The sequence below is a fragment of the Pieris brassicae genome, chromosome 11, assembly GCF_905147105.1.
Source record: "Pieris brassicae chromosome 11, ilPieBrab1.1, whole genome shotgun sequence".
Taxonomy (NCBI): Eukaryota; Metazoa; Arthropoda; class Insecta; order Lepidoptera; family Pieridae; genus Pieris; species Pieris brassicae.
The window spans coordinates 4,273,002-4,296,847 of NC_059675.1; the positions used below are offsets into that span (position 1 = coordinate 4,273,002).

At 32.8% G+C, this 23,846-nt stretch overlaps 2 protein-coding genes across 8 annotated transcripts in view; one reads left to right on the plus strand and one right to left on the minus strand.

Annotated features, from left to right (window-relative positions):
• Positions 1-13: 13 nt before the first annotated feature.
• Positions 14-15,243, minus strand: LOC123716060 (adenylate cyclase type 2). 7 transcript variants are annotated; one of them, XM_045671570.1, is made up of 21 exons: positions 15,229-15,243; positions 14,092-14,225; positions 12,106-12,288; positions 11,373-11,519; positions 9,936-10,101; positions 8,564-8,760; positions 7,145-7,294; positions 6,740-6,858; positions 6,099-6,243; positions 4,944-5,080; positions 4,667-4,816; positions 4,238-4,382; positions 4,096-4,173; positions 3,607-3,734; positions 3,051-3,221; positions 2,397-2,706; positions 1,963-2,326; positions 1,713-1,891; positions 1,378-1,645; positions 1,097-1,221; positions 14-769 (listed from the first exon to the last, which is right to left on the minus strand). In XM_045671570.1, the coding sequence occupies exons 2-21, from the start codon at positions 14,092-14,094 to the stop codon at positions 341-343; spliced, it is 3,594 nt and encodes a 1,197-aa protein (XP_045527526.1). In that variant the 5' UTR covers positions 14,095-14,225; positions 15,229-15,243; the 3' UTR covers positions 14-340. The 7 variants fall into 7 exon arrangements, with proteins under 7 accessions (XP_045527526.1, XP_045527524.1, XP_045527525.1 ...); XM_045671568.1 differs by having other exon boundaries at positions 8,558-8,760; XM_045671569.1 differs by lacking the exon at positions 15,229-15,243 and having other exon boundaries at positions 8,558-8,760; positions 12,106-12,285; positions 14,092-14,203.
• A 6,528-nt stretch (positions 15,244-21,771) lies between these two features.
• Positions 21,772-23,846, plus strand: part of LOC123716606 (insulin-like growth factor-binding protein complex acid labile subunit) — a 47,691-nt gene continuing 45,616 nt past the window's right edge. The window contains exon 1 of the mRNA XM_045672435.1: positions 21,772-21,968. The gene's annotated coding sequence lies outside the window, so the exon portion shown is untranslated. The remainder of the gene's footprint in view (positions 21,969-23,846) is intronic.

A 23,846-nucleotide genomic window follows, 5' to 3' on the forward strand; every position in this document is an offset into this window, starting at 1 on the left:
AATACTTTTTAATACATTATATAAACAGATGCGTTATAATAGATAACCTTAACATCTTTGTAATTAAAGTTTTACTAGTCGATTCGGACGTGTTGAGCAATGAATGATGTTTTGCAATGATTGCCAATCTCCAAAAACAAACAATACATATTAATATTAATTAACAATAAGAAATATATGTTTTGTAGACCTAAAGCGTAATGTTTCAGTTTTCATATACTTATATATATTTTAAAAATATATATGCCTTTCTCGGCGCAAATAACTTAAAATCATACAAGTTAAACTACAAGCACTCAGCCCTTGGAACAATTAATTCCCGTTCTACTGATTTCAGATATTAACATGGTGTCTCTATTATGCTATTGTTGTCAAAATCTGAAGATGTGTCGCTTAAATGGTTACGTGGCGTGTGTGTCCCCATGACTTTGATATCATCAATATTATCATTTTCTGTATCGTCTATATTAGCTATATCGTCTTCAGTATGGTCACTATAATCTGTTGAAAGTTCACCAATGTTCAAAGAATGATGTGATTCCGATTCAAATGAGTCTATAGAGGTATCCGTAAGTTTGGAATTTCTAGCACTATAGTAATTTTGATTTTTAAAAAAGCTTTGACTTTGTTCTTTCTTGACAAGGTGGAAATTTTCATCCAAAGGAACATAATATGTTTTAATATAACCCGCTCCTTTAACAAACGTTTCTCCTCGGTACGTAGTAAGAATTCCACATTCGTCCAAAATAAACGCAGTGTTTTCAGTAACCTAAAAATTATGTTAGTTGTTAAACAGCTGAATCGATTTTTTACACAAATTATTTGATTTTTGAGAAGCGTTGGTGAGGTGGTTATAGCGTGCCACTCTTATTCCTGGGTCGTAGGTTTGAAGCCCGGCTGTGCACCAATAGCTTTCTATATGCTAAGAAAATATCGTGCGGTAACCTTAGACCCAAAAATTTGTTTGGTGTGTGGCAGGCACAGAAGGTTGATCACCTTCTTCCATATTATAAAAAACAACTGATCATAAAACAGATACAGCAATCTGAGGCCCGGATCTAAAAGGTAGCGCCTCTATTTATTATTTCATTTTTACCTGTATTCGTCCTCTTTCACCAGTTGAATCCATTCGTGATGCTAAGTTTACGGCATTTCCCCAGATATCATATAGTGGTTTTAGGGAACCTACTACGCCCGCTGCGACCTCGCCGTTAGAAATTCCTATAAAATTAAACAAAGAATACATCACACACACGGCTGTATAATGCAACCCTTTTTTGACTATTCAACTCATAGCATTTTTAATTCATGAAATCTCTCACATTTTGAGCAATTGATAAAAATATATATCTTTATTGTGCATATAATAATCATTACCAATACGAAGGTTAAGCCCTTCAAAACTTTGAAAGGAGCCGCGATTAAAGTTCTGCAATTGCATCATCATCGCAGCTGCGAATTCAACCATTGTAACGACGATTGCTCTATTGTATAGGTTATTTTGGTTTCTATCTCCAACTGAGCAGTAAGATGATGTGTCAAACGATCCCCTTCTATTTGGGTCCAGTCCACACGCCGCCATATACGTCCAGCCGGCAACCTTTATTTTTTCTACTTTATACAGCGATGAACCCATTAATAAAAGCTGAAATCAAAGAGTATGTAAGTTAACATGCTAAAGAGTGGGCCTTTTCAGTGCTTAAATTACTTACCCGATCAAAATCTGATATGACTTCATCAAGTATACTTAAAATGAGCTTATCACTTAGCTCCGTATCACTCTCAATTCCCAATTTGTAATCAGTAAGGGACGCAAACATAACTGCGACGTTATCGTATTTTTCATAGTATAATTCATCAATGGGTCTGTTTAAATCTAAATAAACTTGTACTAAAAGAAAACATATTGAAATTATTATACTATTCTATTGTTTTGAAACTTAATCCCGGAATACTACTAACCTACGTGAGCGGGTAAAATATTTTCCAACAGCATATTATTAACTTTTAACATTGTCTCAGCTTCTTCTTGTTCTTCGGTTAATTGTTTCTGCCACAAGTGGTCTAAACGGTGTCTATATTCAGTACTTCTGTCGATCCAATACAAGGTTATTGTGATAAAAAACACAGATAGACTTTGAGAGATACGAGGATCTAGGCCAATGTCCCATGTACTTCCAGTGGAAAAGAAGGCACCTTTCATCTCCCATATTACGAACAAGTAAAAAATTGTCATTCCACCAGCTACGACCCATTTGAACATAAAGAAGACACGGCTGAAGATGAAGTTCAGGAGAAGAGCCAAACTCCAACATTGTGTCACGTGCTGTGGAAGATAAAGATGCTAAATAACGTGTAGAGAGAATCACAGTTGTGTTTGAATGTAAAGTTATTACCCACGACGAAATGCAATACGTTTGAATTTCAGTTGGATCTTCCTCTTTTACGTTACACCCAAGGACCTCAAGAATGGACGTGATTGCCAAGCCTAAGCTGATCACCATATAAATAGCAGTTCTAACTTTTGTAGATTTAATTATCATCACTGATAAATCATAGATGTAGCGTAGAAACCGTCCTTTGGGCTCGTTAACACCTTTGTATTTCGTCCAAAAAAATTGGAACCATGTGAGGGGTTGGAGTATAATTAGGATTACAATTAAAATTGCAACAGGAACCCAGACGTACCACTCAAACTCTTGTGACCTAGAACATACGTATATTTATTATTATAAAGTATGTTCACACATTATAACAAAAATATAATTAACGTTATAATCTTTCTTTACCACATTTAACCACTTGATGTAAAATATACAATAGAGAAACATGAACAGGAACAGTTCTATAACTTTAAATATAAAATAAATTGTTGTAATTCGGAAAATACTTTCTTTATCGTAATTATTAAATACATATTATTACCACGATAATAAACCGGAACTAACTTTGACATTAATTTTATATTTACTATTCCTGCTCTAAATATTTATTGTAACATAATATATGTTCGCTATTAGAAAAAAATATATAAATAGTAATATTCTCACCAACTCGTTGTTAGTATGTTGACAGTTGTGATTAATAAAAAGATAACTAGGCAGCATGTTATGTAATACTTGAACAGAGGATCTGGTAATAGGAGGTAAGATTTCTCTAGTTTTATACTCTTGTACATAAGTGTGAATCTATTTAATTTTGATTCCTGCTTGAAGTGTTCTCTGTAATATTATAAGAAAAATAGTACATTTTTTACTCATTTAGTGAATTCATTTCAATTATATAACTTTAAACTTAATCTAGTCAGCAAAACTTATCAAGCATTATATATAGATACTTATCAAGCATACTATTATATAGATATAAAAAAAACACATACGCCACCTCACCATTATAAACTGGTTTGTTACGAGTTTTAGATAGGTATATACTTTCGATATTAGTGTTAGTGAAGTTAACGTAACATACGTTCGTAAACCGTTTATGAGCGGTTTTATGACTTACTCCACCTAACCAGCAAATACCTGGACGTGAGTGTCAGACATAACAGCTGATCACCTAGATTCATTAAGGTTTGTATCACTACTGAATTATTATTATACATACTTTCCGCTTGTCATATCTTCTATTTCCTTAGCCATTTGCGCATCAGCCGCTTTCAACATTTGCTGATACTCCACCAAATTTTCATCCATAAACGCGGTCGTCCTGCGATAGTTTCTATTTTCCGATCGCTACTAGATGTATGAAGATTAGAAATAAATCGTTAAGTTTTTATTTATAGTACTTATTGACTATACAAATATAACATCTTTAAAAAGCTTTCATAAGACAATTCCAAAGCTTTTAAGCGAACTTTATAGTTTATAAGTTTACCTGTAAGTGACAAGACGTGTTCCAAGACGTCTTATATATATAATTGTATGTATTTATAAACAAATATCATTTCAAATAGTGTTTTAACCTCATCACTTAATATCAAGTTTTGTTTCGGTTACAGACACAGGTCAGTAAGTAAATAGTGACTAATGATATGAGCGGATAAATTAGTTAAGTTCTTGTTTTAAAGGAAAAGAAAATATACAAATAACTTACTCTATGTCTCGATCGCGGGTTAATTATTTTATTGAGACCCACTGATGGTCGTCGAAATGGTTTATAGTCAGCCATTGGCTAAAACAATAATTTCGTTAGTAACTTTATTACAATTAATAATTAATTTCCTTAATAGACTTACCCTAGGTGGTCTCGAAATTAAATATGTTTCTATTCTATTATTCATAATAAATTGATCATTTTGAGATTCAAAATTTGGTTCAATTATGTATTCCCGTGCGTAGTCCAATAGCAATTCCAGAGTTTGTTTTGTGATGTGTACTTTTCTAAAAAAATAAAGATTTACATGGAGTTAAAACGTGAGCTTTAAAATACTGCGACGCAATTCAAATTGTGCTTCTAAAAAATAGATTTATTTATTCAATTACTGTGAAACTCGCTACAAATCAAGTTCGTTCATCTGATCCGTGCAGATAATCAATCTCTGTTTACATCACGATATTCAAATTGCAAACTCGTATGAATTGCTTGAATAGAAGGACCATAAAAATTTAACTAAAACCCGCAATATTGATTGTATTCTTTTAAATTAAAAAAAAAATTACTTAACCCAGCTTTTCCTGTTGATTCCATTTTATTAGCAATAGTGACATCTTTTGACCAAATATCAAACTGCCATTTCCTTATTCCAATTAGGCCACACAAAATCTTTCCTGAGTGTACGCCGATTCTCATGTCAATGTTTAGTGAGCGTTTTTCTCTAATAATAACAAATAAGTATAATTGATAACTTTCCTTAAAAACAGATAAGTCTTATAGGTCTAGGATAGTTCTTGTTCCCGGGTTTAGGGTTGGTAATTTTACAAATTAATTTTGTTTATATTAACCTGACGTCCTTAATTATATGGATCATTTCAAGCCCCAAATCAACGCAGTTCTTCGCATGTTGCGATGTTGGCTTGGGTATACCGCTGACGCAATAATAGCAGTCCCCTAAGAACTTGATTCTTAGAACATCATGTTCCTGTAATGAATTAGTTTCTATAAAATCTTAAAGGAAAATTTATAAAAAAAAGAATCATATTGTGTGTTTCCTTCATGAACCAGGAATGTTATGTATTAACGAATAAAGTATAACTTCAATAAATAGTCTTCGCTTCTGAATGTGTTAATACGTATGCCAAGCAAAGCCTTCTATATCCAGTGACATAATAGTTATGGGCCAGTAGGCTAGCTAGTTAATCTTAATAATGATAATCCATTGACGCTATATGGGTCAGGCAATCCAGTCCTACAGATACGAGACTTCCGTACCCGCGTGACTGGACCGCTGGACAAGATATCGGGGCTAGGATAACGCATCTTCATCCGCAGGTTACTCAGATTCACGGCTCGCAGTCCAGGCCTTACAACGGATAAAACAATATTGTCTCTACAGTCACAGTGCCGTCCTGTATCAACAATTACACCACCAGCTGGAGCTTTGCTCGGACTGGCCGATGACCGCCCTAGAAGAGGAGCGTTCACAAGCAAGAAGGCCGTATATGGGTCTTGGTCTCAGATTACATCTGTTTCTTTGATAATTTTAATTTCATATATTATATAAAGTCGGCCTCGGCCCTCAAACTCCTCCCTCCCTCAACCGGTCTGACACATGTTGTCGATTTTTATACTCGAGACAAGACGGCTTGCTCACCATATTTTCCATCACCGTACGAGCTGGTCTTAGATACGCACATAGACAAAAAGTCTATTGGTGCATGGACGGGGATCAAACCTACGACCTCAGAGATGAGAGTCCCACCCAATAGCCACTAGGCCTACATTGCTTTGTTATTTGATGTGACTCGTGTTAAAATGATTACTTAAGCAGACGCACAAATGTGTTTGTCACCTTGTGACCTTAATTCCACAAAACGCATAATAACACAGTTTAATGTGTTAAGTTTCCTTTTCACAGACCGACCGACCGGACCCGCGAGTGCATAGCTATATGCGACATACGTTCATGAATTTACTAATAAATCTTTCACATTACTTACTTCAGATGCTTCGTCAAATCTTCCAAAAAGCTCGTTTAATAACTCAACCATCCTCAAAGGAGATAATGTGGTAGATATTTTTGTATAGTTCACAACGTCAGCGTACAATATACTCACGTTGTCATGCTCTTCAACGTATAATTGGCTAAAAAATACAGCATATTTATTTTTCATTCAATAGCGACAAAATCGGCAAGAGCCGTCTACTTGTCATATTTTTATAGATTGTTTAAATATTTTAGATTTTTAGATTGTTTAAACACTAAAAGTAAATAAAATACTTATGTTGGTATACTGCGGCATAGTATATAACATAAGATAACATATTTTAAGACATTGAGTACAATACTAATTTCTCTTTAACAAAACAATAATACTCGCGGTATCATCAAACAATCTCATTTTTATGTTTATTAGAAAACATTTTGTTTTCAACCCAATTTGTTTGTTTGAAAACGATATAAAGCGAAGCTAAATCGCTCTAGTATTTTTTGCATAGAGACGCTATTAAAACAATTAATGTTCTTAACTCATACATAATTTAACAGTTTTTACACTTTAATTGTATATGTTATCTAACGAAATTACTATCATAAAAATGTACTATGAATTTCATTGATTTAAAAATGAACGCAACTTACCTAAAGGATCTCATATTGTGGCTATAACTGTGTGAGCGAATATTCAGAAACATATGTCTTATATCCTGTCGTACTTTGGACATAATGTGTTCTGGTAGAATGCTCAGCATGAGACGCTCCTAAAGGATAATTTAATGAATTTACATAATTGACAATTGGGAAAAATTAAAACGAAGCCTAACGAATCGAAACTGGTTGTGATTTTTTTAGTCTACAATATCAAATCCGTAACTTGGGTTGGGCTTATTCGCCTCTATTTATGACTTGTATAAAATACAACGAAGTACGTCTTATGCTCTAACTGACTATAAAAAATTCAAGAGGAGCTGACATTTATGTCCACAAAACATATTGTTACTGTAATATATACAAAAACATGTATTTTTAAGACTTGGTTTAACTTACCTCTTGTTCCTTAACGAATTTTAGCCTCAAAGTGCTTTCAACACAAGCTCGTCTGTCCAAAAAAGACCTCCTTGTTATAATTTCATTCATCAAGCGGAAGTAAATTCCCATGAGATTAACTCCGATTAGGTATATTATGTAAGATGCTATCTGGAAAAAGAAAGTAACTTGTAAGGGGAAAAATTGTCTTTATCTAATATAAATATATTGTAGTGCCTTAAAAATTTTGAGCCAATGAAGGCATGTAAAGAACAATAAATTAGAAAATAATATGTAAATTAATATTAACCGGGAATCAAACCCATATATATTACGACATAAAGCAGCATATTCCTTATAAATTATCAGCCTACCTACCTGCCTACATACCTTCTTGGCTTAATAGGGCATCTAATAGCTGGGTTTGATTCCCGGTTAATATTAATTTATGCCGCTATACACGGTCTGTCTGATTAGAAAGATGTTCAAGGAAACAGTGCGCTATTAGGAAATTACTACTCATCATTGAATGTATGTATATTTAGTTTTTACACACACAAACTTTTGACACTTCTAGACATCTTGTTCATAAACACAACAGGAGGAACTGTATGCCTAAAATCAATGGCGCTACAACATTGTTAGGTCTGGGCCTCAGAGTTCTGTATCTGTTTCATGATCATTTGTTAATCAAACAGGCAAGTAGGTGCACACGAACACACGCCCTCGACTTTTTGGGTCTAAGGCAAGCCGGTTTCCTCACGATGTTTTCATTCACCGTTCGAGCTTATGTTAAATGCGAACATAGAAAGAAAATCCATTGATGCACAGCCGGGGATCGAACCTACGACCTCAGCGATGAGAGTCCCACTCTGAAGGCACTAGGCCAACACTCTGTACAGCCTCTTGAATTTTTTACAGTCAGTTAGAGCATAAGACGTACTTCGTTGTATTTTATACAAAAATATCTTTATAATCTGCATAAACAAAAGTGATAGTTTTTTTTGAAACATCGATTCTGAAAGCAAATACAAACATCATGGTGACAATTATATTTCTAACCCATAATAGCGAGTTGTCAGTTTTCCTATAGATAACACACTTGACGGTGCGTCATATTTTACGAATCAAAACGCTCTGGGGGTGAGTGATTAGGACGAAAGACAAAACTGCATTTGAACTAATGAACATAATACGTTATACGCGTCATGACACTTCTAATGTTTTGACTAAAGGTGCTGTTATCTTAATTGTTTATTTGAAATTTGCTGACCAAAATGGTATAATAGACCAAAGACATTTTTAGTACTGCATTGCCTCAATCACATTTCGAATAATCCGGCATTAAAGGCACAACAATGTTCCGGGATGAGTGTGAAAACTACTACGCTAAGGTGATACACATAGCATATTAAAATATACGCATACCCTTACCATTACCTCTCTTTGTGGGTTGCTATAATAGGAAACGAAAGCTATAACAAAGGTGTATGATGCACTAACGATGGCACCCAAAGTTATAGCAATAAAGTTATTTCTCATTGGTAGAAAAATGTACACAGCCAATAAGGCCACAGTGACATACGCAGGTTGAAGGTATGAACTTTCATACGCGGAGACGATTGACACTGTTATATCTGAAAAATAAAAAATGATTACAATCGCAAGTTAAAATAATTCGTATAAGATAATTCTAAAGTTTGTTTGGAAATACATTAGTGATCGCAAAGTATTTATATTTAATTTGTATTTATTGTATACCTTGTATATTATGCTTAATGAATATATTAATGCAGTAAACAAAATCTATCGGTAGATAAGTTTTTAATCAAAATATCATGGGTAACATTTATATCAGCATTATTTAAATTAAATCAATCAACAAATCAAAGTAACGCAAAATTTTACTAATCATTGCTTTCATGAAAAGTGGTTGCCAGTATTGTCTTTTGTTAATAAGCTATGACTGAAATGCCAATGATTTAAAAAATTGCACATATTGAGGATTTTGAAAGTAATATATGAACTTAGCCAGGCTGGAAAGCGATCATAAAAAGTAATATTTCTTTACTATTCCACCTTATTATTTTTTTAAGGCCCACCACGGTTCTTATTATTACCAAATAGGAAGATTAAGCCAAACACTTTTATAACCAATAAATAAATTACAACAATATTACTTATTAATATGAAAACCGATTTTCATTTTACGAAATTATCTTAATGTAGTAATCGAAATCGGAAATCAAATCGATAAGATGTATGTTAACAACGTAAGAACACATCCACACAACAAAATATGAAAGATTATTTTATTATGTTCATTTAATGTAGTACCTACATGATAGAATACATCAAACATTTTACGTAGAAAACTTTAGCCTACGACTTAATATATAAATATAAATAAATAGCAGAATATGTGGCTAAGTTCAAATCTCGAAGATAGCTGGATCAATAAGAGTATGTTTTTAATCACTTAAACTCTGAATAAGGTTTTAACAATCTAAAATTTACTGAAAACCATATAAAACTTTTTTTATCGTCTCAGTGATAGTCTCAGTGGGGTAGCATAGCAATATGTTGGTTACTAGCTACTAATAAGGTAGGCTGAGTAAAAAGATCATATTTAGACGAAACTAAGTTCGCGGGGATTCGTTATAAAACCCAATTAAAATTAAATAATAAATAAATAACTATGCCTTATTTAACCTTGTTAAATACAACTATAATAAATGTATCAGGTAATACTCGTTAATGTGAATAATTTTGGCCGGATTAGGACTTGAACAAACATAATATGAAAACATACCTGAGAGAACCAAATCCACGGTAAGAATGACAGTTGTAACTATTGGTACTAAACACCACCGCTCCTTTAGAGGAATGTAAATACTTTTACATAACAGTATTAAAGGAATTCCAACACGCAATAAGTACATCGCAACTGCTAGGTACGTCGATTTCCATTCTAAATTCTGAAAATGTTAATTAAATCTTAGTCATACAATAATTATTTCCAGGTATCAGCCTCTTTTCCCAAAAAAACTGTTGAATCAAATAGCCTGTTTTTGAGTCTTATACAACGTTATTTAATTGTTGTGTCAAGTTTTGTTATACGTGAATATGACAACGTCATTTTGGTCATTTTATTTTTTTACTTGGTAATCAGGCTGCTGTGCCTCATACATTCGCATTTTGGGTCAAAGATGTGCCGGCTTCAACACGATCGTTACCTTCACCGTGCGCAAGACATTGTGCACATTAATGGAACAATATCTATTGGTGCACTGCCGTGATTCGAATGCATGACCCTTATGGTTGAGAGTTGCACGACGAGGCAACTAATGCAATAAATCTTACTGTTTTCAAATAAATAAAACGTTATTACTTTTCCACTTTCAAACCACATACCAGATTCTGTTACGGTTTGTTGTTTCGAAATTTATCTGAAACTTTATACGTAAGGCAGATCGTTGGCCTACCATAGTATATATAATGTATATATATATCATATGACAGTCTATAACATTCTCTTGGCCGACTTAATCTTCAACTCCACCTCCAACTAGCTTATATGAAACTGGGAATGAACGCATGATAATATAATACACAAGTGTTTGCACAGAGACCCAAATTCTCTATTCCACGATTCATCACCGCATTATAACTCCCGTATGTCAAAATCCATTACGCTTTTGACATCCGCGTACTTAGCGCTAAGTCTCGACGCAGAATATGTGAGTCACCCTCATATTTGAACTTCTTTTTTATGTTAGATTTTTCATGGGAAAGGCTTTGTGTAAAGGACACAATTTTTTTTCGTGGATTTCTCACACCGATTTTTTCAAATACGTCATCGTACACAATTGCTCTCATAGAAAAACATATTGGTGCGTATATATCTTGAACATACAATGTTAAGGTTGACTGTTCGTTTTGTTTTACTTCCTAATCCATATGTTTGAATAAATGTTTGCTTTTTATGTATGTCTATTGTCTACGTTAATTGGGAATGGGCCGGCCATTTGCCCGTATTTGTGATGGCAGATGGGAAGAAGAAAGTGAAGACGCCCACCAGAAACATGGAAAGATGGAATAAAAGGTATAACGCAGCAGAATTGGAAGTTTAGTATAAGCTTTTTTTCTTAATTGTTTAGAGATATTCAATAAAAAATATCTGACAGTAGAAACACGAACGTGGATCTTTGTATCAATAAGTTATTTTAAATGACAATAATATACTAACCTTATAATAAGTGCTTACTACCACAGAAGTTATGTGGATGGTGGAAAAGAATACAAGAAGAGATACATATATATAAATCAATGTCTCCCTTAGTTTGTTGTCGTACTTTCTGTATAATCCTTCCAAATCCTTTTGATAGAACTGATCCTACGATAAAATTAATCAATGTTAACGTGTCTAAAGATATTTATAATTAATTAATTAATTTATCGGTCACTAATAATCCCTAAATCGAATTTTTCTTTTATTACCGAAATTACAATATTAAGTTAATTGTTTTCCTAGATTTTGATGAATTCCAGATTTTTGTTTTGCATTAAGTATTGGATTAGATTAAGGTTTATAAGTCGTTTTGGGCTGTCAACTAATTACTAAATATTTTCTTACAATACTATCTTCTTATTACTTACTTCTTAATTGTATCCCCTGGAAACGTGACAACTTACTCTTTGGCGTCACAAATTATGTTAATAATTGTGAACTGTAGAATAATATTTCTTTTATATAGCATTATTTTTTGTGTGTTTCGTTCGTTTGATATATGTAACAAATGTGTACATTTATTTCTATTTCATTGACAAATTTAAAGGTATTTAGGTAATCAGCCGAAAATACACCTGCCAACCCGAAGTGATTGTTTCGATAGAAATCCATTCCCAAATCTACCGGTTATGCACCGGGCACTTAGTATGTCTATCTCATATCATTCTATCTCTCATTTAAAATATCGTACCCTTAAATACTTCCAGTTCCATTGTTTTCCACCCGCCTGTTCTACCTCTTGGCTTCGGAACTCGTGTATAGAAGACAACATACTCGTAGCCCGGCCAGAGTTCATGGAGTATCTCGCCAATAGCTCCAGAGCTCCAACTTGTAATACCACAGAGCCGGTGGTCCGCGATAGATTATCATCCTGCTGATGTATTAATTATACATAATTAGAATAAGATAACAGAGATACTGTATAATTAAATGAAAGCATTGATATGGGACTGTTACGTAAACCCTATGGAAGTGCAATAAATTCCGAAGTTTTTAGCTTAAATATTACAAAAAGATCATGTTAATGAATGAAAGGAATGCGGCGGAAATGATTTTGATGCTTCATAACGTCCTTATGTTGGTAAGTTTATATCGCCCTTGTCAAATGTAAAGTTGCTAAAAAAAAGTTTTTAATTTCTTTTATATCTAATTTTTCTGTACAGAAATTTTTCTGCAGCAAGAAATCCTTGACCACAGAATAGATAAGGATGTAAGAGTGTTGTTGACATTGCACGCGTGCCGTAATTATAACCTAATCGTTTAAGCACGTATCACGTGATTCATACTTCATAGTTCCTCAATATAATATGAATTGGGAGTAAAAGCAAAAACTCTGGTATCAAAGTAATTGGAATAGGAGTGTAAGAAACAAATATTTTACTAGATTATTTGTCCAAATATCCTTCCACCTTTTTTATATACCGTATCCTTGACTTATGAATCACTGTATATTTTTTTCTTATACGATAACAGTCGATAATTATATTAAGCGGAAATAGTAAGAAAATTCGGCATATTTTAGACTTAATTTTGACGTGTGTAAGTCACAAAATGCAGACCTATGGTCCGTAGATTATAGACACATATTTAAGTTTTAGTTTAATAAATAGTACATGAAAAACACACAAACATGAATAAACATCTTATGACAAACAACTTTACCAATTTATTTGACACTGGAAAGAACTAGCGTTTAATATATAGGCTAGGCCTAGTTTAATCGCTAGTGCTCATATAATTATAACATGTATAAGCTTAACCAAAATGATTATGTATCTCAATAATTAATTGCCTATTTACAACCTCTAGAGTGTTCAGTTTTCACTCAAAAGCATTAAAGTTCAAAATTTAATGATTTTGAGTCAAATAAAGTGATTTTTAATTTTTATTTACTTATTTAAACGCCTCCTCCCCTTTTTATTTATTTATTAATACGCCTCCGTATTATCACAATAAACTATGTGTTGAAAAAAATATGATGTCCGCTTAAATCTTTAAGGAAATTTGCTGTTATAACCGTAGGAAAATACATGAAGATGTCTAAATATCGTAACTATTTTAACGTCTGTAACATAAAACATTAGTTACATGTGGTAATATGCTAAATTCGTTCAATTGCTAACTTGTAATTACCTATACAAACAAACAATAATAATGGACAAAGCATGATAACTGATGATTCATAACTAAGATAAGGACACTTCAACGACAATTTGTATTCAATGGCACAGTGCTGATAGCATTATCTATGGGAATGCTTGTTAGGATTGATTGCTACTAATTGATAGGCAAGTTAAAATTCTTCGACTCTATTGATAGTCGATGATAAAAATTTGCTTATTCAATAAAAAATTAAGACATCTGATCATTTCATATTATTAAAACATAACTTGGTAGTGGATTATTAAGGTATCAAAATTTCTAAATTGAGCATAATAGCGAAACGTAAAAACAATAGAATACAGAAACGTCCGTAACTAAAACATTAATTTAAACAATCTAAGTTTTATCCCACATAATATTAAAAAAAGGAATTAAAAAGCGCATGGTTGCACAAGCGTAACCAATATAGTTAATTATAAATAAGTTTAGTAATTCATAACAAAATTATTACTTCAACCAAGCGTCTTAAGATAGGCGTATAGTCGTGTAAGTAAGAAATAAAACTCCAACTTACCATGACTTAATCTTTCGTCACCACATCGAAGAAAACAACACGTTTCCACCACTCAGTAGTAACTGGTCAAGAAGCTTGGTACTAGGGACCGAATACCGCTTCTGATAATAATTTGATAAGCGCCACTTGTCTCACTAAGGAATTAATAGATTACGATAATGTATCATTATAATCAGTTGGGCAAATATTAAATTAGATTTACGGTTTTTTTTTGTATTTGCAACAATCAGAGCCTTGTTTACTCATAAGCATTTTTGTTTTAAATATTTTTAAATAGTTTTTTACGTAAGTATTTAGTCTACCGCATATTTCAATTTTATAAATGTAATCACGTTACTACTGAATACAATAATATAAATGAGCTATAAGGGGAGTAAAAATGTTATAGAAAAATTAAATACATTATTTCTATCTAAATAATTTATTCCTGAATTGATATTTAAATGCTCAAGAGAACGCTGGCGAACAATATCTACGATTATTGAAGTAGTCGCTGTGCTTTTGAAATTAAGAAAACCGCTTAAAAATGTTCAGCTTTGAATTAATGATGTGTAAAATGTTCGATGGTAGTTTTTTGTATGGAGATGTTTAAATAAAATTATTTGTTTGAAGCTGGGTAACAACTCTAATGGTTTAAAGTATGAGCTTATAACTAATACAAAATTAAGGGGGGGAGGGGTTGCGACGCTAACAGAAACAAACTTGGCAAATCTAAGAGTTCATAAATGTAAGTGACAAATTTTTTACCTATAAAGTATAAGGGAAGTTGACCTATTGGACAATATCGGTAACTAGAATGTTGAATTACAATTGATGTGGTAAAAACTAAAGGGCTCATATCGGCTTCAAGTGTACGATGGTTGCTTACGCTTCTAATTTTTAACTAAGATATATACCTATATGTAACTTAACTAGGGTTGTGTTACATAACTTTTGGCTGGAACTACGTTATTTTACATGAATAAATGTGCAAGTTATATTTATTCTAAAAAGTGTACATTAAATTTGATATATTGAATTGTAATGTATTGTAGTTTTAATCGCAAATGAGTGAATAACATATTAATTTACCCACATACTAAGTACATAAACACAAATACGTACATTTTGATAATATTAACATGAGAAAGAACTTACTGTTAAGTCACGACTGAATCTTAGTAACGTTTAAAGACGTTTGAATAAATGTTTGTCTACCAGTGGCCTCGTTTTGTAAAAGGTGTCAATTAATAAACGAGGATTTCGTATAAAAGTTATAGGTTGGGTAAAAATATGTGAGTTAATTCAAAATATAAAAGCCATTGTCACTATAGCGATAAAATATACATATACTTAGTCTTGGCAAAAACACTGAAATTTTATTATTTATTTACAAAATATAAAACAATTTAAAACATAAAAAGCTTATTCGAAGTGGTCTCCATTGGCTGCAACACAGCCCTTTAAACGTTCAGGCTAATTATCAATAGAAGCACGCACTCTTTCCATTCTTAATTGCCAATACGGATTGTGTTATGGACTTCAAATTAACATGGCGTTTAGAGCATGCCGTAGTCTCTAAAACTGACATAAATCATAATCTAGTGGATTAAGTTCGGGAATGGACGACGGCCAGTCTTCAGCTCTGATGAAGTCCAAAACGTTCGAATCCAACCAAGACTGCGTAGACCGAGTTTTATGACCCGGCACCGAGTCTTGCTGGCAGGACCACTCTTGGCTATTGAACATGGTGTTGTTAAGGGGCTTCACTACCTTCTCAAGAATGGTATGGGGTTTATCAAAACATCGGAACAAGTGTATTAAGATACCTTTAAAATTATGACTCAGTTACTCCATAGCCACCAAACCATCACTGAAGTCGGATAGTGCCCACGTTGCACTCTGTCGACTAATTGAAAAGCTTCCTTAAAGCCTTGAGCATAAATATGGTCATATTGTTTGTTAAAATGTTGCTCAATGGTAAAAATTTCATAATCCGTAAACAATTTTTTTTGTGACCTCCCTTTGCGTAAGACATCTTTTAAAATACGCGACTTTGTTCTAGCTGTTATTTTCTCTCTATTTATCTCCTGAGATAAAATCTTTTGCTTTCGGACAGGATTTCGTCGAATACTTTCTCTCACTACTTTGACCAACTTTTTCGTACGAACACGTGGACAGCCAGATCTTTTTCTGTCACCAGCAGAGTAGGTCTCGTTGTACCCATTAATAGCCTGGTACACAATTATCACCACACTCCATTTTAATATCTCAAAATATAGAACAATGTATTGGCGCCAAAAAAGAATACTCAATGAACAATCATATAAAAATGACAGTTTCCAAATTCAAATGTAGTGTTTTGTTAGTTTTCAACTGTAACAGAATTTATGGCCGGGCTAAGTTTTTTTTGATGTTTGTTAATATTATTTGATTATTTGATTTACCCTATATTCTGTATAATTTTTCAGTCAGTAAATACCACTGACTTATTAGGGTTTTGGCAGTGTGCAATTTAAGTAACTACTAAAATTAGCTTAGCGAATAAGTGTGTAATTCTCATTGATTGGCTGAGCATTAATAGATATCTACCAATTACTACTTGCTACTGCGTTAAAGGAACATCGTGCTGGCTGATTGCCTGTACATCTAAATAAACAATGAAAAAATTTAAGGTTCAATTAGCAAGTGGCAAATGACAAGGGTATCATTATACTAAAAAGACTTTAACCTAAAAGCTGAAAACAAAGGCTTTATTGTTATGTGAGTTAACATGTGACGTAGTCCGCAGGTAATATTTTTCACAGTTTGTTCATGCCTATTTACTGTAACCATACAAGTTGTGCAAACTGATTGTGTCGTCATCGTTAGATGGTAAAACCAGGTTCTACTTTCCTTATTGATTTAGATCATCAGACCCACAGAGACGTCCATACATTTGTAGGTACCTAGAAGAACAAAATTGGTACAATTAGAAGATTTCTTCATCATCAAAAGACAGAAGACCTGACATGAGTTTATGCAAAAAGTTGTACAATATTTATTAAAAAGAGAAAATAAGAGAGAAGTATCAAACGAATCTACGAAACGTACGGATACTATAATAAATGTTCTCAAACAATTTTTTTACACTTGATGTTCCTGCATACACCAAGAAGAATGTGTTAAGTTATTATAGATACAAAACATTTTGTTACATTGATTGATACAACAATTTAAACATAACTTACGTAAACATTTAATTCTCAAAGAAATTTTTACACTTATTATACGTCGATTCATGCCCTCTATTACTGCTTGTTAGAACCAATACAAAACAATTAGGTTATGTTGTTGTATAGAGGAAATAGACAATAGATGTCATGGTTTATAGTAGATTAAACTTGACATAGAAAATAGAATTAGCCTGAAGTGACAAATTAAACAAACAAGAAAATTAATTTTGAGTTTGCTTCCCTGTGTTTTATTCACACACTCGCACTCCGTATGGTCCGACGTGGTTTTTATGTCTTTAAATATGCTGTGACTATCTTTTTTTTAATTATTAAGCCTAGGGTAAAGTGTAAATAATTTTGATTGTCAAAACGTCATTAGTCGTAAATCCTATGAGAACTTGTAATTAATACAAGACATTATCAAATTTAAAGAAAACACTTATTCAACGGATTGAAGTTATGTAGTTATAAACTTATAATTATTTTACATAATTTCAAAAAAAATCCGACGTTTCGCGTGCTTTACAGCGTGCGTGGTCGCGGTAACTGAAGACAAAAGGTGTTGAATGTCAAAAAGTATTACAGCTGTAGAGAAAGTTATATTATCTATATTTATTTCCCCGGAGTTGATATCGACTAAAAGATGACGGGTTTTTGCAGAAATGACTCAAGTTGTCCTCTATTTTCGCGGATTGTTTGACTTGGGGTTGATTCCGTCGGTTGTGGGTATAAGTGTATACACGTGTTTTAAATTTCATTATTTATTATTTTCTAATTTTCTCGTAGTTTAATGAATCTAAGCTGACTTATCCTATCGGTGGTGGTTAATTAATAACATCAACTAATAACGTAAGTTATTTTTATTTATTTATTATATTTATCCCTTTACCTTGTTATATTTTTGGTAGTATATAATGGAGAAACGCCCACCAGACCCCCCTAATCCTCCGGGTCTCTTCTCCAGTGGAATCAATGAATTTATCTTCTCCAGTGTTTCCCCAACCTGGTGTCAAACGCAGACTCAATACTATCAATGAAGATTTAGCGGAACCTTCCAAAAAACCAATGACAAATGTTCGGTCATCTGCTGATGACGTCATCAATCCAGTGTCTTAACTGCTGTAGATTTGGTTATGTAAAGATAAAATGCCGATCTAAGCCTAGATGTTATTGTTGTGCTCTAGCCCATTCTGGCCATAATTGTAGTATCCCTGAATCAGAATCCCTATGTTTATTTTACACTGCCTCTCACTATGCCACCAACAAAGCATGTCCTGAACACAATAGACTAGATAACTTTTTTAATCAATAAATTCTCTCCATCTGTTCTAGCCATTTCGGAGACTTGGTTATTGCCGGATTCCCACTTTAGGGTTTCTGGGTATCAGTGTTTCCGAGATGACTGGTCAGCCGATCCCTCACCTTCCACTCACTAACCCATCCTTGTAGTGATGGTATTAATGCTGTTGCTATGAGGGCTTTTAATATCTCATTTATATCAGTTTATATTCCCCATCCCCATTTCGACTACATTTCTGATCTTCGTTCTATCATTCTTTCGGTTTCTCCTCCTGTTGTAATATTGGGTGACTTCAATCACCATGTTCCTTATGGTTGTCATTTCTCAGCTTCTTTTGCGGTGCGTCAGTAATGAAGGGACCCCCTTCATTCAAAATGGTATTAAGTTATAAACTTCCTCCTTTGACGTCCGTATTTTCAGGTGAAGCTTTTGCAATCCTGGAAGCTGTTTTGTATAGTCCCATAACCTGAACAGAGTTAAAAAAAAAACGATTTTTGCAGAGCCCGATCTAAAAAAAACATAATACAATTTTAAAAATAAGAGAAGTTTTGTTTATGTGTAAAAAAAATATATTCACATTGTACTTATATGAATACCTAGTCATTGTGGTATAGCGGGTAATCAAACTGCTGACTCTTATGCAAAAGGTGCTATTTTCCGCGGACCTTGTCAGCATCCTAACATCTCAGCCCATGACCTAACAGCTCTTGCGTACTCCCACCTTTTAAAATCCTGGACTACTGATTGGCAATCTTCTAAAGTAAAAACTGGCAGGCACTATGCTAATATTCAATGTTCAATGCCTTCTTCGCCGTGTTTTTTTAAACATAATTTTTTAAGCAAAACGGTCACGTCTATAATCTGTCGTCTTCGTACAGGACACGCTTGTACTCCCGTTCACCTAGCCACAATTAAAATTAAAGACAGTTCTCTCTGTGAGTGTGGTATGGACGAAGGCTAGCCAGACCATATATTTTTTAACTGTTCTTTAATTAATGACTCGTTATTTGACCATCTTCCTCCAAATTTCCCTCGTCTATGTAACCTTAACTCCCTACTATCCCTCCCATCCAGCTTTGTCGTCAAAATTTTAGGGAAATTTATTTCTATGAATAAGTTAAAATTATAAATAAGATTCTCCACTACCTTATAGTATATATAGTAATATATGTTAACCTCTTGTATATATTATTATATGTCTATGTGTGTTGTCTTTATTGTGTCGTCATCTTTGTTTTAGGTAACTCTGCTTTGATTAAATTCAATTTGTCAAAACTATCACCACCGTGTTAGACTTAGAACGCGACATTGGCGAAATTGCGAATGACACAGAAGTCGCCATTAAAAAAATAAAGTGAAGTCTTGGGGTTTTAGTTTGGATATTATTGGATCAACACCTTTTATGTAAAATTATACGTTTATAATACATCAGAAAAGAAAACACAATCCGTTGAAAAAGTGTTTTCTTTAAATGTGTAAAAGTGATTTTAATAAAATACAATACTATTATAAAATTTATTAATTAAAGTTATTGAGATATAAACGCAGCGACAGTAATAATATTGTTTACGTTCAGAAAACGATCTTTTAGGATTAACAATTTGACAACTCAATATAGAACGTCTCACACGTGTAGGTATTAGAACATAATTCCAAAAGGACGTTTACAAAAAGACAACGCCCATTACTTATTATGACATACAAAGGAAGGACGGATGTTTATGAAGAACTGACAGATGTAGCCATCAAAAGGTGTCTCTATACTAGACCCTAGTAGCACCCATAGCAAAAAGTATCCTGTCATTGTATACTTGTAACAAAATAGGCAATATTTCATACGATTTAACTGCCCTTTCTGTGAAACGCCCAGATATTTTATTACGATCAAAAGAATACGCCTTACAATGTTTCTTAGGATTATGATGTAATTTTTTGCTTTCAGCGAAGTTAAGAGTTAATTTTGAGCTTTTGTTCAATTTTATGGACGTGTGGGAAATCGCATCTGTATTTGCGTTCTACTATACATCAAACTGACAATTCAATCTAGTATCCACGTATATTTATGCGTGGATTTCATATGTAGAATACTAGTCGTAATTTCTACGAGTCGTATTGTTCTGCATGTAGTTCTCAAGCGCATTCGATCAGCCTTTTTCACGTTGACATTTGTTGTTTTATATAAATCTTTGATGTTTAAATTATACGAAGAGCTAATCGAATTAAGTTGGAATAACAATTGTAAAGACTTTTTTTGGGTATGATTAATGTTATTAGGATCTAAAAGTGTTTTTAGATATTTTATATTAAATAGTGCACAGAACACATTCTTTAATATACCTCGTGTCATACATTATTTAAATATGTATATGTGTTTGAGACTTTCTAATTTGTAATTCGAAATGATTGTGATACATTCGTTTGTTACAACAGTTAGTTGTTTTAACATTTACAATTTGATGCGAGGTCTTCCTTAAAACGCATTAATTAAAGCTCTTGATAAAATGATAGCATTAAGATAAACATGCTAAGAATCATGTGGATAATTTAAGTTTATTTTCTATAGTCCAAATGTCTTAAAATAACACAAAAAAGTAAAAAATAAATTACTAACTAGCTATTAACAGCGTCAAGACAAAAAAAAAAGTTTGTTATCATTTATCAACTTAGGTGCAGATGTCGGCAAGTGACCGTAATTGTTTGAAATTTTGCTGCGTAGTTAATTATCTAGTGTATAGATTACTTTTGACATACATCCCTTGACAGATACACAAAATCTTAAATAATTACGAATCTATCTTTAGGTTTAAACACAATTATCAACTCACCGGAGCAAATCAATTAGCCAAACATAATAATTTAATATTCTTGTGTATACTTGTGTTCATTTTCGCTATCGTAATGAATTGTAAATAAATATACAAAAGCGTCGTTAATAATTTTAAAACGTTTAATGAATGCCGAATTAGCTGAAGGTAATTCAATTATGGCATGCACCGAAAGCGTTCGCCTGGGCTTCAGCAAAAACAGATTTTGACAGCGCGGCTTTGGAGCTTATACGAAAATTTATAGAAAATTGCATGGTACATGCGTTGCGCTCACAGGGTGCGCGGAAACCCGACGGGGGTGTATATTTAGAAAAGCGAACACTCAGAGACCGTAGAACGTCAGTGTACGCTTTGGATGCGAGCGGAGCGCACGTCCTTTTTACCTTCAACTCTGCGATCGTAATTAATATTGCCGAAAATTTTGCTTGTGTACTGTGACGATTGGATTTTGGGGTACAGTGATTCTGTGGATGCTGTAATTTAGTGACTGATTATTGAATTAAATTTATAGCTATATGGACTTTTACAAAGATTTAGCGGGTCTTAAGATTAAATAAGGTATGTATTTTATGTTTGCAAATTTCAAATAATTTTATAACTTATTTAATAATTGTAAATTTGTCTAAATTAGATTTTAGTATTACTTAGAAATGAATACGGCGCATTTACTAATTTGTTTTCAATCCAATTTTCCTATTTGACAAGAGCTTTTGTTCATTTATGAAATAAAAGCGTTCGAAAATCTTAAATTTGATTGAAAAGGAAAAACCGTTTCAGTTTTTCTTTTGATTTGCATCGCTTTTCATTCTCTCGCTACAGTGAATAAGAGAAAAAGTTTGAGTACGCTTGGGTCGTTAATAAATTAGTTACGACGGGATACACGATACGGGAAAGTTGGGGAAAATATTCAAAGCGAAGCCTTCACGAACATGATAAATGGTAAATTATATATAGTGACGTATGAAATATTTATTGGGCTATCTTTTTCGTTGATACATTAGATCTCGGTCAGTGATTCCGGTGAAGTGAGGCGTGCGTGGAATTTCCACTTTGCGAACACTGACGGAAAACTTACCTTAAGGTCCTTTTGTAGAATAACAGGGCATTTTCTTAGCAATAAACTAATCATAGCTACATTTGATTGCTGACTTATATTTTAGTACTATAAATAGAATAAAATAAAATGAACTATATTCGTATAATAGAAATTTAAATGTATAGAAGTTTTTATTAGATACTCATTATTTTTTTAATCAAATACAAATTTCACACTTTGAAATATTCGTTTAAACCTAACTAATGAGCGTCTGGGCTTGCTATTTATCATAAATAAAATTCAATAAGAAATAATTATTAAACGACTCCGAAATAAGAATTATAATTGGTAAAAATATTTTTCATATTATTTTCCTAATAATCTGTTTAGTGGAGCGATCCATTCAATATTTTCCTTCAAGTATCTTGTTTTACGTGAGTAAATTACTGTGTCAGATTCGTTTCACAAGAGTTCCTCAAGCAAAAAATCTTTAGATGTGTAATATTATCCGTTAGACGCGTTCTTGCCCAGTAAGCAAAAATGTTTCTCCTAAAGAAAATATCTATCGTAGAAAGACATTTTCAAATGTTCTTTGATAATATCCTCGCTTTAATGTTAAGTAAATCATTCAGTTTTTTGTAAAATTCTACCGCGTTTATTTGCATAAGGTACATTATTTATACACATGAGTTTTTTATGTAGATCTCGCTGGGAGATTATCGTCTTCCCAACCAAGCTCTGTTATGCATAAAAATTGGTTTACCATTTGGCGATAGTAAGTTATAGTAAAAAAATAGAAATTACTTACTAAAGAGTCTAAGTGAAAATAGTAAACATCCATTATCGCCACACAAGTTGGATTTATGTATGTTATGAACTCAAAATATTTTATGGTATATATACCGTAATATCTGTGTTAAATTTGAGTTGAATGATTTGACCAGCAATTAGGCAAAAGAGCGGCTTACTTTGATAGGAGCTGGTTTAAAGTAATTGATCTGACTGACCGCTTTGGTTAGGACATCGATTTAATGACGGTTATTCCAATATCATATTACGATTTCATTAGAAACTCAATGTTCAAATTTAATATTTCTGTCAAGGTTATGAACTGTTAATGGTTTCACAACCAAATAAATAAGGTTTGAAGGGACTTAAGTCCAATTTTGTATTAGAACAACTTGGACCATTTTAAACTATTGAAGTATTAAGTTTCAATGTTTATGTGGTCTATATTGCATATTTATCATCCTTCCTAAATAATTATTTTATAGTTCTGAGAGCAGATTTATGCCACAAGAATAATAATTAAATCACATGACTACGAAGTGCAAGCTTTTCAAAACACTTAAACTCCGGTTAAATATAAAATAAAAAAATCTATTTAATTTTTATCACGC